The sequence below is a fragment of the Bos grunniens genome, chromosome 13, assembly GCF_055505025.1.
Source record: "Bos grunniens cultivar Pamir isolate PY7600 chromosome 13, Bosgru_T2T1.0, whole genome shotgun sequence".
Classification (NCBI taxonomy): domain Eukaryota; kingdom Metazoa; phylum Chordata; class Mammalia; order Artiodactyla; family Bovidae; genus Bos; species Bos grunniens.
In genome coordinates this window covers 72,585,686-72,604,040 of record NC_141177.1, presented here as the reverse complement: position 1 = coordinate 72,604,040, position 18,355 = coordinate 72,585,686, and the positions used below count along the sequence as shown (strand labels likewise).

At 39.4% G+C, this 18,355-nt stretch overlaps 1 protein-coding gene across 1 annotated transcript in view; it reads left to right on the top strand.

The window, feature by feature from the left end:
* The first annotated feature begins 901 nt into the window (after positions 1-901).
* LOC147361219 (ankyrin repeat domain-containing protein 26-like) overlaps positions 902-18,355 on the top strand; it is a 57,582-nt gene continuing 40,128 nt past the window's right edge. The window contains 8 exon segments of the mRNA XM_086335203.1: positions 902-2,754; positions 5,292-5,406; positions 5,569-5,742; positions 10,105-10,211; positions 11,751-11,888; positions 14,039-14,106; positions 16,603-16,636; positions 17,643-17,712. Coding sequence (XP_086191329.1) covers positions 2,525-2,754; positions 5,292-5,406; positions 5,569-5,742; positions 10,105-10,211; positions 11,751-11,888; positions 14,039-14,106; positions 16,603-16,636; positions 17,643-17,712 — 936 coding nt within the window. The 5' untranslated portion in view covers positions 902-2,524.

Sequence of the window (18,355 nt, the reverse complement as noted above, 5' to 3'; positions counted from 1 at the left end):
AAGGGAAATCTTTTTGTGTGTATGATGAAAATTTATATGCTATTTTAAAAATACTACTTTTAAGTAGTATTAGTACTACTTTTAAACGGTAGTATCCAAGTACTTTTGGTACTAAGTATTTTCTCTGCAGCTAACTTAAGCGATTTAAAAACCAGCACTGTTAAGTTTTCCATATTCAAAGTGAAAGTGTTAGTCACTCAGTCGTGTCTGACTCTGTGACCAATGGACTGCAGCCCGCCAGTCTCCTCTGTCCTCCACTATCTTGTGGGGTTAGCTCAAATTCATGCCCATTGAGTTGGTGATGCTATCCAACCCTCTCGTCCTCTGTCGTCCCCTTTCTCTTTCTGCCTTCCATCTTTCCCAGCATAAGGGTCTTTTCCGATGAGTCGGCTCTTCACATCAAGTGGCTGAAGTATTGGAGCTTCAGCCTCAACATCAGTCCTTCCAGTGAGTATTCAGGATTGATTTCCTTTAGGATTGACTGGTTTAATCTCCTTGCAGTGCGAGGACTCTCAAGAGTCTACTCCCAACACCACAGTTCAAAAGCATGAATTCTTTGGCAGTCAGCCTTCTTTATTGTACAACTCTCATATCCGCACATGACTACTAGGAAATAGTGTATATATGTTAATCCCAATCTCCTAATTTGTCCTTCCCCTCATGTTTCCCCTTTCATAACCATAATTTGATTTTGAGATTTTTTTTGAGTTGGTTTGTGTAAATAAGCTTATTTTTATTAAATTCCACATGTAAGTGATGTGATACTTGTTTTTCTCTGTCTGAGTTTCTTCACTTAGTATTGTAATTTCGAGATCCATCTGTGTTGCTGCAAATGGCATTATTATTTCTTTTTATGGCCGAGTAATATTCCATTTTTGTTGTGTGTGTGTATGTGTGTATATGTGTGTGTGTGTGTGTGTGTGTGTGTATACCACATCTTCTTTATCCATTCTTCTGTTGATGGACACTTGGGTTGCTTCAATGTCTTGGCTACTGTAAATATTCCTGCAGTGAACATTGGGGTGCATGTACCTTTTTGAATCATGGTTTTCTCCAGATATATGCCCAAGACTGAGATTGCTGAATCATATGGCAACTCTGTATTTAGTTTTTAAAGAAGCCTTTATAGAGTTTTCTACAGTGGGTGTGCCTAGTTGCATTCCATAAGCAGTGTAGAAGGGTTCCCTTTTCTCCACACTCTCCAGCATGCATTGTTTGTATATTTTTTGATGGTGGCTATTCTGACTGGTGTGAAATGATACCTTATTATAGTATTTCTGCATTTCTATAATAATTAGTGATGCGGAGCATCCCTTCTGAGCATCCCTCATGTGCTTTTTGGTCGTCTGTAGGTGTTCCTTACAGAAATGTGTATTTAGATCTTATACTCATTTTTTGATCAGGTTGTTTGTTTTTTGATATTGAGCTCTTTGAACTGTTTGAATATGTTGGAGATTAATCCCTTGTCAATTGCATCATTTGCAAATATTGTGTCCCGTTCTGTGGGTTGTCGTCTGTCTTGTTTACGATTTCCTGCACTGTGCAAAAGCTTTTAAGTTTAATTATATCCCGCTTGCTTATTTCTGTTTTTATTTTCATTACTCTAAGAGGTGGATGAAAAAAGATCCTGCTGTAATTTATGTCAGAGTGTGTTCTGCCTATATTCTCCTCTGAGTTTTACAGGACCTGTCTTATATTTAGGTGTTTAGTCCATTTTGAGTTTATTTTTGTGTATGATGTTAGGGAGTGTTCTAATTTCCTTCTTATACATGTAGCTGTTGAGTTTTCTCAGCACCACTTATTGAAGGGGCTGTCTTTCCTCCTTTGTATAGTCTTGCCTCCTTTATCCTAGATTAATTGACCCCAGGTACGTAGGTTTCTCTCTGGACTTTCTGTTTTGTTCCATTGATCATTCAATATATTTCTGTTTTTGTGCTAGTACTGTGTTTTGGTTACTGAAGCTTGCAGAGTAGTCTGCAGTCAGGGTACCTGATTCTGTCGGCTCTTGCTTTACTTTCTCAAGATTGCTTTGTCTATTTGGGGTCTTTTGTTCCCATACACACTGTAAAATTTTTTGTTCTAATTGTGTGAAAAATGCCATTGGTAATTTGATAGAAATTGCACTGAATCTGTAGATTGCTTTGGATACTATAGTTATTTTGACAGTTACACAGTTATAATGTCACTTTCATTTCTGTATTTATTTCAGTTTCCTCTCTTTCCTTCTTAGTTTAGGTAAGGGTTTGTTGATATTGTTTGTTTCTTTCAGGACATGAACTTACAGTTCTTGCATATGAGCACTGGGCAGTCTGGCACAACAGGCCTCTGTGCGCACGGGCAATGTGTTTAGAGGTGTCGCTTAGCAACGATCATTCTGGGATGAAAGATTCCAAACCGTTGAGCTTCCCAACTGGGAGGTTGTGGCGGGACAGCTCTGGCTTACCTGTAGTGCTCGTGTTGGGTTTAGGGGACTGTGAAGAGCCGACGGAGCGGTGAGGTGTGTTCGGAGTCCGTAGGCTCTGCAATGAAGAAGATTTTTGGCTTCAGGAGTAAGAAGGGCAAGTCGCCCTTAGGCTCCTCCATCAACCCGGTGAGAGACAGCAGTCATGGAATCAACCTCCAGCCCGGGTACCGCATCCGAGACAAAGACCTCAGAAAGATCCACAAAGCTGCCATCGTGGGCAACGTAGCCAAAGTGCAGCATGTTCTGTTGTTTGGAAAAAATGGCCTGAACGACAGGGACAAGACAAACAGGTAAGCGTGGTGGAAGGGCCTGGCAGAGATCCCGCCTGTGAGTTTCCCCTCCAAGGCTCCTGGATACCTTCCTGGGATCCAGCACCCCCGCAGACTTGATAGGCAGCAAAAAGCCTTAGCTGGTTTTGGACCCACTTATAATTCCCCTTATAGAGCTTTACTGATAGTTTTGAAGTCATTTAACTGAATGTTGGTAATCACAGACATGAAATGAAACATGAATAGCATCTGTTTTTCCTTTCTTCCTCCTACTTTTTATTTGCATGGGTTAGCATGATGTACTCATGAGTAAAAGCTCTCAAGTTATATAGCCTTCAAGAAATCTTCTGAACCTCCTGGCTCTCACATTTTTTCTCATGTGATTTCTGAAAGCACTTCTTCATGGATCGCCTATTGTGGATCATGGCAGTGGACAGATTTCTGATGTTGTCAATATCTTATTTTTTAATATATACATTTTTTATACCATAAGGTTATATATTACAGAGGACTGCATAGTGAGCAAAATAATTGCCATGCCAAGTCAAATTCTAGATTAAAAATTCTTCAGATACAATTCAAGATCCACTTTATATCAGTGTACACTTAGGTATATGTGTTCTTTGCTGAAGGACCTTAGAAGACAGCTTTGAAGTAGGAAGCTGGCTGTGTCCTTGAATAGGAAGACATGTTCTTAGGATGTATGGTCTTTTCTGTATTTAAACCAAATCAATATTTCATGGTTTTAAAGATTTTGGGTTACATATGCTGTCTTTAATTGTTGTGGTGAAATTAAAAGTTTTGTATAGTAGAGAAAGATTTGCCCTTCTAGATATCAAAATGTGCTATAAGTGCCCACCAAGTGTTCATTTACTGACAACTGAAAAGATGGATAAATGAATGGAACAGAATGCCCAAACACCCAAATGTATGTAAAACTTTAGAACTTGATAATGATGACCTTTTCTTTTAGAAATGATAAACTGTGTGTAGATGGTGGAGAAATAACCTGGTAAAAGAGAAAAGTAACTCAATTTTTATCTTACCAAAAAGTTTCAGATAGAGTATGGATCAAACATTTCAAACATGCACACTGAGAAAAGTACCAGAATAAAACTCAGATTCCTATTTATACATTTTTAATCTGCTGACAGAGACCTTCTGTTTTTTCTATTTCTACTGTTTCTTAACCTTAATTTTTTTTTAATTGGAGAATAATTGCTTTACAATGTTGTGTTGTTTTCTGCTGTATAACATGATAAATCAATTGTAAGTATACATATATCCCCTTCCTTGTGAGCCTCCCACCCCAAAGACCTTTCTAAGAATGATTTCAAAGTAAGAATTCTGGAGTTTCATGGATTTCGGCACAAAGAAAAGAAAAGAAATCTGGATGTTGATTTAACATTTTAACGACACACAAAATTTAAAACTCCGTAGACCAAGCTGCCTCTGGGCAAGTCGGCTGAGCAGACAGGCTTGTCTTTTTGGCACTAGTAGAAACGTGGCACAGATAAAAATGATTTCTCACTTTCAATTTTTTTTAGAATTTTTTTTGAGGATTGATATTTTCTGACAACTTTCAGCCTTTTCAGAAGTCAAGGGAATCTAGGGAGTTCCTTGGTCGTCCAGTGGTTAAGACTCACTGCTATGGGCCCAGGGTTCGATACCTGGTGGGGGAACTAAAATCTTGCCAGCTACCAGGATGTATTGTACAACATGGGGAATATAGCAAATATCGTATAAAACTTTAAATGGAGTATGACCTATAAAAATTGTGAGTCACTATGTTGTGTACTGTAATGTATAATAATATGTAATATGCATCATCTATACTTTAATTAAAAAGAAGCAACCTTAGACAAAAAGACCTTATGGTAATTAGATCAACAGGAAAAATAAGAAATGAACAAATGAAAATGCTACCAATGATAGTTGTACAGACATTGTGAATTATAAATTTCATTCCAATGTCAGAGACGTTAAAATGTGAGAAAATGAACGTATTAGAATCATTGAAGTACAGTGTTGTCTCTAATCCTCAAAATGTATCTGCAAAGGATGTGTGATATCCTTTGACTTCGTTGAGATGTTGTCCTTGTAAAATAGTAGTAATAGTAATAAGTATGATTATATTATCTAACAGTTACTGAGCTGTTAACCTGTGCCAGGAACGGTTCTAAACTCTTTGCATGGATCTCATTTAAGCATCGCAGTGCTGTCCTGTGAGAGAACTACTTCTCTCTCTCCATTTTGTTGATGAGGAAATTGAGGCACAGAGAGGCTGAGCGACAGCTGACAGAGTGAAAGTCAAATTCAAACCCAAGTTGAGCTGAATCTCAAGGTCATGGTCATTCTATTCAAGTAAATTGTTCTTTCATTACTGTGTTAAGCAGAGCTAATGCTAATATATAATGTTCTTTCTCCAGAAGGAAACGAAATATTTGTTTTAGAGCAATAGGAATCTCATGCTATTGAATATCTTCAATCACAGGAACAATTGTTTGTTTTGAAACAGTAACACTACAGTTTCCTGAAAACTCCTCTTGCTTTCATAGGACTGCGCTCCACTTGGCCTGTGCCAATGGCCATTCAGCGGTGGTCACTCTGCTCCTGGAGAGAAAATGCCTGCTTAATCTCTGTGACAATGAAAACAGGACCGCGCTGATGAAGGTATGGGGCAGCGAACCGTGTCCACACGAGGTGGATGTGATTTAACTACTGAGACTCAAAGTGAATTCATCTCATTTAGATATAGCAAACCGGTGAAGCCTGTGGCCTGTTTACTTTGAATTCCTAGAATTTACACTCTGTTTCTTGGCACAACACTGACAGGCCGTAGAATGCCAAGAAGAGAAGTGTGCGACTCTTCTGCTGGAGCATGGTGCCGACCCAAATGTCATGGACGTCTGTGGGAACACCGCTCTCCACTATGCTGTCTTTTGCCAGAATATATCACTCGCAGCAAAGCTGCTTTCCTGCGACGCCAATATAGAAGCCAGGAACAAGGTATATCTCAACTATATTTACAAAATATTTGCGAAGCATTTTTTTAAACTAGAAGTGTTTTATTTCTAACTATGTAAACAGGTAAACTGAAGAGTGTCCATCAAGCCCTGTTACCATGGAAACAACTCCAAAACCAATGCAGGGGGTGGGGGAAAATGTTGGAGCCCACAGAGAGGGCAAAGCTCTGTCTCCCAGCCAGCCGTCTACCCCAGAGGAAGATTTCCCATCAGGACGTGCCCGGGAGTGGGTGGTAGGCTCACACCCCACAAATGATGAAGGCCTGGGAGGAGTGAAGTGATGTGACGAGTGGCTGCTTCCAGGGGCTCAGGGAATGGGTGCCCCTGGGGGTGGGTGGGAGGAGGAAGGAGACCCAGTGCCCATGAGGGGAGCCGGGTGAGTGCAAGTGGGCCTGGAGGCAGCAGGCCTGGAGCCCTGAGCCCTCCAGGACCCTGGTTCTGAGATCCGGCCAAGAGGGTCAGGTCATGTTTGACTCCCAGCGAGGGCGTTCACTTGTGCTGGTGACCGCTTGGTTTGCGATGTACACCTCGGGGTCTCCCGTGCTCGGCCCCAGGTTGCTGCTCGGTGGGGTTGCAGCTGTGCGTGTGGAGCTGGTGATGGCGAAGCTGCCCCTCCTGCTCTTTCTTCAGGACACACGTGACGTCCTGCAGCTGCAGCCCCGCCAGGAACTCCCTCCACTCTCACAGGTGAGCTCGGTTTTCCATCTTTGGAAGCTGCAGCCTTCCCTGAGTGAAAGTATTTTGAAAGAACCAAATTGTCTAAGATTTCACTTTAAATTGTGATGTTTCTAAAGAAGCCTTAGAGAGTAGAGTGTTCTCTTATGTGTTTATGGCAGATACTTGTGGAAACACTGAACTTGTTAAAGGTAGAACTTTTTCCAAATATATTCCCCCACTCAAGTTTTTTTTTTTTTTTCCTAATTAGTCTAAAATAACACAGTGAAACAAAATTTCCCTCTGAAGTAGACTTTGTCTTAAAATTAAAACATAACAAAAGCATTTTACAACATAATAGAAATCTTGCTGCTGTTCACAAATTCCCATTTTATGAAAAATGATTTATATAGACATGATTTCTCTCTCATAGCCCAAGTCTTAAGAGGGTAAAAGGAAAGGCAAAGGAGCAAGCAAATGAAAAATGCAAGTGAAGTTGGAATTTTGGCAATTGGGAAATACCAAGAAGGGGATTTATTTATTTTAATATTTATTTATTTGGCTGTGCTGGGCTTAGTTTCAGCATGCAGGATCTAGTTTCCTGACCAAGGCTCGAACCCAGGCCCCCTTTCCTAGGAGCACTGAGACCCAGCCACTGCACCACCACGGAATCCCGAGGTTTTAGTTTTTGCTTTTTATTCCCTTCAGTTTATGTATTTCTGTAAGGTGCTTTTCACTTTTCAGGGATAATAGTTGTTATTTTAAGAAAGAGAATGAGTGAATTGTAAATTTGCCTAGATACCAGAGTCTTTAGGAAGACTCTGAGGAAATCAGACTGGCAGTGAACAGGTGGCGATTAAGTGGGAAATAAGAGAGAAGAACAAATAATTAACTGACATCTTATCCTATTCTGGCAGAAACAGCCACTTAGATAAGAGTCTAGACTCTGCTCTCCAATCTAGAATGTCTTGATGGAAAGTAAGGGGTTTATAACTAATGAGATCAGGTTGCCTTTTGAGTTTACCAGTCCCTGTTCTAACACTGTTTACTGAGAAAAATTAAAGAATTTGCAGTCTTGATGACTCTTGCCTCTTACACTTTTCTTTTTTTTCAAATCCTCAAGTAATAGAAGGAATTGGCCATGTGGGTAAGAGATGAGACTGGAGTGGTTGCTGCACTTATTCTTGCTAGATTGTGCTGGTGAACTGCAATCACTTGGGAAAACTTAGTTAAAAAATTTATAAGCCTAGGCTGTTCTCTGAAGATTTTGGCTGAATAAATCAAGGAAGGCTTGGACGTGTGTATTTAGAATTATTTCCTTGAGATTGTGATACAGTCCTTGATGAAGAACTATGGAGTGAATAAGTGTAATTTCTAAATGCACCTGCTGCTGCTAAGTCGCTTCAGTCATGTCTGACTCTGTGCGACCCCATAGACGGCAGCCCACCAGGCTCCCCCGTTCCTGGGATTCTCCAGGCAAGAACACTGGAGTGGGTTGCCATTTCCTTCTCCAATGCATGAAAGTGAAAAGTGAAAGTGCAGTCGCTCAGTCGTGTCTGACTCTTAGCGACCCCATGGACTACAGCCCACCAGGCCCTCCACCCATGGGATTTTCCAGGCAAGAGTACTGGAGTGGGGTGCCATTGCCTTCTCCGAACTAGATGCACCTATCTGAAAGAAAAGTAATCTCTAGAAGAGTTGGAGTTTGATAAATGCTAGGTCCTTCCATCAGCTCCCTCCTTTCCAACAATATTAGCCTTGACTTTTTCTCTGTCTCTGTGATTGAGAAGTTACAAAAATATTATTGGAAATATCTATTGGCTTGAACAATAACTCCTTTTCCTTCCAACCACTAATCATTCAGTGGCATTCCAGAAGTCTTTAGAGATTTGCTCATGGCGAAGTCACTTCATCTGTAGAGTCTGACCCTTTAAGGATTTTGCACCTTCTCTTATGATCCAGGTCATTAGGTCAACAGATGTTTGTTAGCAACAGGGCTTTCCTGACTGCAGTAGTAATAACTCATGAGCCTTTTTTTGGTGTCGTCTGCAGGACAGACTCTTGCAGTGTGTCTGTTTGCTGATCCCTGGCATAAGCAGATGAGAGCTTTAAAACCCATGAAGTTCGTAACAGTACAGATGGGAATTGTTTTAATAATTTAGTTTCAGCAGTCTTAGGACCTCATTATCCATTTGATTAACAATCTAGAAGAATTCTGGAGACAGATTGTAGTTTCAACAGGCAGTGGAAACATTCTTAATGTGTGAGTTCTGAGTCTTTTTAAAAGAATTTATTTTTAATTGAGTTATGAGTCTTAATAGCTGTATTTATTACATATTGGGACCCGTGTTTTTTGTGAAACATATGATACTAAAGAAAGGAAAGGTTTCACATACAAGTATTTGCTTTATATCCACCTGTTTGGAAAAAGTAAACATAAAATCACAAGTGGGCCATAGACCAGACGTGGCCCTTGGATATGTTTCATTTAGTCGACACACTGAGCCAACATTTAAAGTTTAGGAGACTCATGCAGAAGTCTGCAGGTCAGGCTTCTCCAGGAACCAAATCTGCTCCCCCTTGAGCCCATCCTACTCTTTGGTCAACATGCATAGGCCACCCCTTCGATATGGGGCATGTGTTCTTGGGTTTACTGGCCTTACCTGGCTTTTTCACTTACTCAGTTCACCAGCTTTTCCTCCATAAGCATTTGAGTTTCCAATTTTTGTTTTATAGTTTATTTTGATAAATATTTCAAGGTTTTAAAGACAATCTAAGTAATCATCAATGTCATATTTTGAAAGGATCTCTTAAGAATGGGATTGAATTTTTTGATTTAGAATTTTTAAGTTGATTGTGGTGGTTTCGCACTGAATAATTCTCAGAAACACACAAGATTATAAGAGAGAGCACAGGGAGAGCTTGCAGAAGAGCAACTGCCCAAGAAAATGCTGAGCATGTTTTTATTGGTAACTTATCTTGTAATCTTTAACTAAGAGCAGTAAAACAAGACAAAGACCAGAACTGTGGGATTGTGGAAGTTTCCTCCTGGAGGTTTGGAGGTAATCATATGAGAGTCATCAAGAAAAGTCTTTGAAGATAAGGTGGGGGAGGGGTCATTTTGCATGCAAATACCATCTGGCTAATGCTGACCTGTCTTAAGGGGGAGTGAGTTGGGGAAGAACAAGCAAGGAGGAGTGAATGAGTAAGATTAAATTCCAGGAGACATTTCTGAGAAAGCAGTAAAACATGTGTTCCCACATTTGGTTTTTTGAAAAAAAAAAAAAAAAAGTTTTCTGTCTGCATGTTCATATAGAGAATAATATTCCCACTGGACTGTCTGTAAACCTTATGAGTTTACTCATGGTCATCCTTGGATAGGTTATGCATGCTACAGATAATATATATTTCTGCCTCAGCATTGTTCCTAAAATACGCAGTTGATTTAGTAGCTAAACGAAACCCAGACCCCCTGCACTGGGAGCTCAGGTCTTAGCCACTGGACCACTAGGGAAGGCCCAGAGGAGGAGCAGATTAAAGAGAAAGAAGGTGCACAGGGGGATGAGGAGGGGGCTCCCTTTTATTTACCTTCTGAGTTATGTGTTTCAGTTCAGAGAATCTATTGCACGATTTTAATTTCAGTTTAGAAATAGGTTAACTGTGTACATTAGAAATGGTTTTCTATTTACAGGATAACCTCACACCGCTGTTACTTGCTATAATTGAAAGGAGAGCGCAAATGGTGGAGTTTTTAGTAAAGAACGGAGCAAATATACATGCAGTTGATAAATTGAAAAGGTACAGTTGTTCTTTTTCTTTTTAAAAACCTTAGTGTTGTTCTAGGGTGGTAATACCAAGATTAAATGAATAAGAGGATTTGTTTGTGATCAACACATCATCACTTAGGTAGAAAATCAATTTTTCTGACTGGGAATTATGAACAACAATATATAGCAGGAATATACAGCAGGATTCATATGCCTTTATAATATTGACTGATGTCATATGCAACCTATCTTTTTTTGTTTTTTGGTCCATCTTATAGTAGCTGAGGGATTTCACATTAGTTTTATTAGCTTTATAAAATATTGATTCTGCTTTTTAGTTTACCTTATGACAGTATTGAATTTCTTAATTCTTTAAAATAATTCTTTAACCTCTACTTTGTGTATATATATTTTTTTAAAAGATGCATACTAAACATAAAGGACTTGATTTTGCCTTTTGGATAACTCTTTGCATTAAATTACTTTCTCTGAAGAATGCTGATGTTATTAGTTTGCAAATGAGTCAGATACAACTAAACAACAACAACAACAGCAACGAAAAAGTCATTATTACTCACTGTCACCAGATCCTGTGGGCTCATCAGTTTTTATTCTTTTTCATTTCTAGTACATTTCGATGTTTTCATTTTTAATGCAAGTAGGAGGAAGAAAGACAGCTTTAATTGGATAAACAGTTCCTTTAACAAAGACAAGTCAGAGGTGGATGGTACAGATGAAAATGATGGGCTTTAGGTTCAGACTGGGTTCAATTCCTAGCTTTCCTGCCTGTTAGGGTTATGACCCTAACATTACTTATCATTGGGCACATTACTTACCATCAGCAAATAAGTTTCCTGATACAAAAGGCGAATAGTAATGCATCTTTCAAAGTTGGCTATGTGTAAGAAAGATTTTATATATAGTTTTTTCATTTAGTGCTTAGCACATGCTTGTCAACCTCATTAACTGCCACCATGACTATTTTTATTCCCATTATTGTTAATATTTTTGTTTTAAACCTGCAAGTAGCCTTTCCTTAACCCAACCTCCAGCTGACTTTGAAGCCTAATATATCAGACTAAGGAGGAAATGGGGAATTCATCCCTTAAATAGTCACCTGCCTCAGATAAGTGACCTAAACATTGTTTTTTGTCCATCAAGGACTTTATTATTTTTTTATAAACATTTATTTATTTATTTGGCTGCGTGGGGTCCTAGTTGTGGGGACTCTTAGTTGCAGCATGTGGGATCAAGTTCCCTGACCAGAGATGGAACCTGGGCCCCCTGCATTGGGAACATGGAGTCTTAGCCACTGGACCACCAGGGAAGTCCCCACCAGGGACTTTTGAAATAGTAGCTGCTGCTGCGTGCCATCCCAGTGGGACAGGAGGCTTCTTTTCCATCCCTTCATTTTAACCTTGGAGGTAATTTACAAAGATGAACACGAGCCTGTAAGTGGTCAGTTCTTCATGGAAAGGCAAGATGTTAACTTGATAAAGCATATCAAATTAGTTGTTTAAGTAAGTTAACTCAACTTCCTGAGGCTGAAGTCATCTCTCTGTTGTTTTAGAACAGCCCTCATGCTTGCTGTCAATTATGGATCAACAAATGTAGTTGGTCTTCTTCTTCAGCAAGGTGTTGACATCTTTTCTCAAGATGTTTTTGGACAGACTGCAGAAGACTATGCTATTATTAGTGGCTTTAATATGTAAGTGTTCCCAATAAAACGCCAGTTATCACTAAACTGCAGCCAAAAATAATTTTAACTGTTACTGATACCTGACCAGTGAGAGCTCCAGTTTGGTGCAGGCAGTTTGGGAATGGTGGTGAGATGTTCCCCCTCATCAGCTGAAAGCCAAGCAAAGGCCAATTAGTTACATGTGGTCGTGGGTTCGGGATTCTTTATCTCAGGACATGTAGACCTTGATCCTTAGAGAGCCTAACATTAGCCATTTCATTCCCATTGTAACCTCTCTGTATGAAGTACAAATAGTGTCACAGTTGTGATATTTCTAACTAGTTATTTGGGTCGTGAAATATTCAGTTCAGCAGCAAATCCTGTGTTTTCCCTTGAGGACTTGCCTCTCTCTATGCTGCTCCTGCTTGAATTTTCCAAGAACCCCGCGGATTCCCTAAGATCAACGAGACAGTCCTCTTCCACACGTCATTTGGAGGGAAAAAAATAATTCCTTCTCATCATTCTGTTGCTTGTATTGATTCTATTGCTGCAGCACTGCTACTACAACTAGTCTTGACAGGGTCTCCTTGGCAGCTGGATCTGGAGTCTGGATGTTGCTCTATAAAGACCTTTAATAAAATCATTTTAAAAGAAGAAAAAAAAAAAAAAAAGAAACTCGTCCTGCAGTCAGCTGACAATTGACCTTTACTCCCAGGCTGCCCCTGCGGGTCCAGGTTCCCCAGTCTTCATGGTGATGCACACGTCAACTTCAGAGTCACAGCTTCTTTGTTCTCATATGTATGCTTGTAGCTCAAGTCACTGTCGCAAAGCACCAGCTGTGGCAGCTGGGCCTCCTAGCTTCTCCCCCACACTCAGAAGCCTTATGTGGAGCCCACGTGTAAGCCTAGATCTTCACGATGAGGTGCGGTCGAGGGTCTTATTTATCTTTTCTGCTAGCAGATATCAGTGGGGACCATTTTAGGCTGTCAGAGAGGTTCAAGTCCTCCTGCAGGGATTGAACAGACTTCCTTTTCTCCTTGGTTTCTAGACCTGAACCTCAAGGCAGCTTTCTGTCCTGTGGGGGCACCTTTTCTTAGGTCATAGGTTCCCCGTCATCCTTCCTAGGGTAGTGGCTGCTGGCTCGCCTGAGATTCCAAAATTACGGTTGGCCCCTCATGGGATCTGTTTCCTGTAATAACAAAAATCTTCCAAAGGGTTTGTATCTGCCTCCACCTTAAATGTTTTCAGAGTCTGCCTCATAAGGAACCCATTCACCAGATTTAGAAATCCCTAAATCTCAAGTAAGATCGTTGAATTCAGATAGGTAAGCCCTGTCTAGGACTTGCCAGTATCTACTGTAGGAGTAGGAATATGTCTTCCAAGTAAATTGGAGATGATCATGGAGATTAAGCATCATTGTCAGAAAGATCTGCTGGTTCAGAGTCTGAGCAGGTAGAGAAGGAAGAGTAGTGGTCCAGGCCGGGTCTTGATTGTGATTAGCTCTTGGTGTGATTAGCTGCAGTGATGGGGGCTAATTATGTTATCTAATGTGGTGAGTTCATATTTTATAAATAAATTAAGGTACACATTATATAAGAGCTGAGATTCCCTAAATTACAAACCACAAAGAATTAATAACAGTTCGTGCAACCCTTGAATGTTAAATGTATGAAAAAACACAAATTGGGTTTTACTTGGAATTCCAAAGTAGTTCCAGCAATAAAGTTTGAGAACAAATTATTCTAATCTTTGTTTCTCCAAGCATTTGGGGGGCATATTAGCTCATTAAATTCTCCTTAATCCCCTTGTGAAATAAGGCAGTAAGATCACGGTTGTATAGAGGAAGACTTTGAAGTGAAAAGAAGCAACTTAACCAGGAACAAAAAGCAGCTGGTTACAGAGCTAGGATTTCCAAGTTCGAGAGCGTTTTCATATGCCAGGCTAAGTCTAGTTAATTAACGGAGCTATACTGCCCTCAGTTCATGACTACTTCATCTTCCTTTTCTTTCTCCTTTAAATACATGCTAAATAAAAGTTTATAGAACTTAGAAACTTGAAATGTATGGGACAATTGAAGTTTTGATATTATCTCTGACCTTGTCTGATGATATGATCTAAGAATTTGATGTTGTTTTTCATATTAGTGTTAAAATATTATTTATTACATTTTTAATGCATAGCATTCGCCAACTGATTTCTGCATATAAAGAAGAGAGACCTAAAACTCCTCCTGAAAATAGCAACCCAGGTATGTCATCTGCTAAAGAATTACTCTTGGTGATTCTACCATAGAAAAAGTAGGAGTGAGGAAGTTTCAATAATGAAAGAACTATGAAAAAGTTAGTGTAAATTGCATGTGTATTTTATTTTTTAAATTAATTTCTTAATAGTCTAGTATTCAGAATTGTTGAAGAAGTTAATTGTAGGTAATTTAAAATCAGAGACAGTATTGTCTGAAAAGAAATTCATGTATTTAATATGGCCCTACATTAGATCTTTGTGTAAATAAGAAAAAAAATTTAAGTTAGTATGATATATATTTCATCTATCATCATATTATAGCAGATTGGACTTCTTATGAAAGTGAACTTTAACTTCTACAAATGGTTTACATTTAATGAATGAATAGTTATTAGTTACTGTGTAGTGATTAATCTCACTAAAAAAGTTACCATCATTAAAACTGGGAACCTCAATAATCCCTTCCTGGTAGGCTAAGAAATGATAAACAATAAGAACTGCAAAGCTGAGCCAGTGTGCAGCATACCAGTGAGAGATTATTTTTGAAAGATACTTACCAATAGTACAGAAGGCAGAAAAGCAATGCCTGGTTGAGAACCAGTTATTTTGCCTATTGTACCAACAAGGTCTCTATTACCAACTTCATTCCTTACAGATCCAAAAAGAGTGAGATAGGTTGACTTCATTAGGACCAAATGTTTACTTCTGTATTGGATAATTGTCATGACAGTATAGTTTTGAAAGAACAAGATGTTCTCTTGCCATCAGTTAAAAGATTATCATAATAGATATTCAAATAGATGAACTTGAGACTGCAGTTTCTAATAAAAGCACTAAAAATGCTTCACATTAACAAAAACAATGTTAGGTTCCCTCATTGTGGCATTTAGCACATCGTACAAACTGTCTGAGGACACCTTTAACTTAGTAAACCTCTGTCTAATCAAAGGGTGGCTCAGTAGTTAGTAAAGAATCTGCCTGCCAATGCAGGAGTTATGGATTCGATCCCTGGGTCGGGAATATCCCCTGGAAAAGGAAATGACAACCCACTGCAGTATTCTTGCCTGGGAAATCCCATGGACAGAAGAGCTTGGTGAGCTGTAGTCCATGGGGGTCACAAGAGTTGGGCACAACTTGGTGACTAAACATACAGTTCCATCAAAGAACCGTAGGTTGGTTTAATACGTCAGAGGAGACACAGAGATGACCTAGAATCTTGGTTTTCAGTATGCTCAGAATAGAATAGAGTTGTCCCTGGTTACTTTCTGTATTTTTCTAAACAAAATTTTCAAAGAAAACATGCTTATTTATTTGTTCATTTGTTCACTAAACAGATAACTGTCAAATGTCTTTTATGTACTAAGCATTGTTCTGATGTCACAGGGTGCAAACATTTAAAAATCACTGCCCCTGTCCTCCAGGCTCGAGCTACCAGGACTCCTCTCCCCCTGAATTCACTGCATGTGAGTCATCCCTCCAGCATCAAATCATGACGACACATGTGAAATGTTGTCCAAGAGCACCGGAGTCCATCACCCCCTCCTTCCTTCCATCCCTCCCCTTGTTCATCAGCTTCGGATCTGATGATGTATGCCTTCCAACCTGAAGAAGCATGATTTCTGTCAACATTTGCCATATAATGGGGAGGATTGATATAATGATATCCCTCACTAGTACACAGGACTGTTTGGACCATCCTGCTCTATGTGATTCAGATACTCTTGAGCAGTGGAAGGACATAGTCTCACGAGATTCTTTTTAAATACATTAGTGTATGTGTGTATATACATACACATATATATATTTAAAACTTTTTTTAAAGTTCAGCTTGTGTGTACCCTACTGCCTGCTCACCACAAGTCTAGTCCTCATCCCCACCACCCAGCTGACCCCCTTCACCCATTTGCCCTCCCCCACCTCCCTTTCAAGAGATTATTCTTTCTAAATCTGGAATCACTACATCTTTCATACTTCTCTTGCATCTGGAAATAGGGCCAGGAAAACTTTGTTTCCTATGTTTTCCCACGCTCTGAAGTTCAGTGCCTGTAGACCAAGCTTCCCTGTGAGAGGGCGTTTTCATCCTGAACTGAAGAGCCAGAGAAGTTGTGTTATGTCCCAGCAAGACACCTGTTCCTCTGTTCACTGCTCCAGGCAGTGGAAGTCCAGGAACACTGTGCTGTTTAAGCGTGCTCTTGTCAGCTTATCGCACTGATTCTATTAATGGTATAATATAATTTTCTGTCAGTCTTCTACAGTTTGGTTGGGATTATTGTCATTGTAAAAGCAGTTCTTTCTTCTTTTTTTGTTTTGCATTCGATGACTATAAAGGAGAGGAGTGATTCTTAGGCATTAATGGCCTGCGAGTATAGTACAATCACTGTTCCCTCTAGTGTGGGCTCCAGGTATGGTCCCAAAGGAATACTTTTAAGCAGAGCATCAGTCTTGAGGTTTTAATATTCTATACTTTTGTTGATTTTAAATGTCTTGCTTTTTTCTTTAATAGTGGATGAGAGTTCTGAAGAAGACTGTCTATGCAGGTAGGATTTTATGGATGTTTTAAAATTGTATGTTTAAGGGAACACGGGGAAAAGAAACTAATGTTTGTTGAGTGTTCTACTCTGGGTCAGACATTGCATTATGTGCTTAACATCTGTGACCTCCTAGAGTCATCACAGCAGCTTTGTAAAGTAGCTGTGTCCTACTTTTACTTAATTAGCCAACTGTGGTTCAGGAGGTTGATGAATTGACCCGTGATTCCATGGTTAAAGTGAGTTGACCTGTGATTTGACAGCTGGCCTGCCTGTTTCCCATGCCCACTCTTGTGTCCCTCAGCAGAGATTGAGAAGTACCCGTGTAGCATATAATCTAAAGATATAATGTAGTTCTTTGACTTGTGTCCATTTTAAGTTTTAGACATTGCACTCCCTTTAGAGTAAAGGGGAGAAGTGGGACCTTCTCAATAAGTGTTTCCCCTGCTGAAGAACCAAGACTGCCATTTTTGATGGACACAGATTAGTCTCTGAACCAGGGACAGACAATGGAGAAGGAGCAGCTTATCCTTCCACTTTGTTTTAAGTCATCAGGTTTATTCCAGCTTGGGGAAACAAAAGTTATGTCAGTCGATCAATTGGATTTTTAAGTTCACCTATTAGGACTTGGTGAAAACAAATTATTTTCAGGCTCTGCCAGTATATCGGCTGTCACTCTTTGTTATGGAAACTAAGAATAAGCCTTAACTAGATATTTCATAGATTGGGAAAGATAGAAGCAGAAACAGGTGTAACTAAAGACTGTTTTGGAGACTTCCCTGAGGGTCCAGTGGTTAAGATGCTTAGTAAGACTTCTCCTTCCAATGCAGGTGGTGTGGGTTCAATCCCTGGTTGGGGGAGCTAAGATCCCACATGCCCTGGGGCCAAAAAGCCAAAATATAAAACAGAAGCAACATGGCAACCAATTCAATAAAGACTTTAAAAATGGTCCACATCAAAATATGTTTAAAAAAAATGTTTTCACTCATTGTTGTTGTCTGTTTTTGCTGTAAAGGTTTTCCAGCAAACCTGGTGATGATTTATGGCTTACATCAAATGATGAAGTCTTAGATTTTGAAACCAAGGTAAAGCGTTCTGTTGTGAAATTAGTTTTCGTGCTCTGAATTTAGTTTCCTGTAGCATTTACTCTTAAAATTCAGCAGTGGTGTCCCTCTCACTGTTTTCTGTTTGCAGTGGAAAATTGGTCAGAGCAAACTATTTTATAAACATATGACTAGTTGGTTTTTTTTTTTTTTTACTTTGATAAATATGGAAGGTGGGGGTGAAGGAAAAAATGGGCTGAAAAATACATAGTGACAGAAGAATCGTATCGGAAAAAGCTTTCCCACAGTGGAGGAAATACCAAGGAAATATCCTTGGTCAAGGATAAAGAGTCTTTCTGTGAATTTTAAACCATAAGGACATGACTTATGTAATACTCATAATGATATCTTTAGTGGACGTAATTCCTTATTGTAATGATCATGGAATCTTCCTGGAGCCTTTCAGTTCCAAAACTACATAGCCTATATCATCTAGTTTCTGCCCCCAACCCCCCGGACACTTTATTTTGGTTTCTTAGAGTTGTTAGGAGGGTGGTTTTTTTAATTTTTTCTTTCTCTGTTTTGTTTTGGCTCTGCATTAAGACTAAAATAATTGTTGATATGATGGAGATTTAGAAATTAAAATTCTGTTTCTCAAAATCCATATTATAAAAGGATTCCGCTG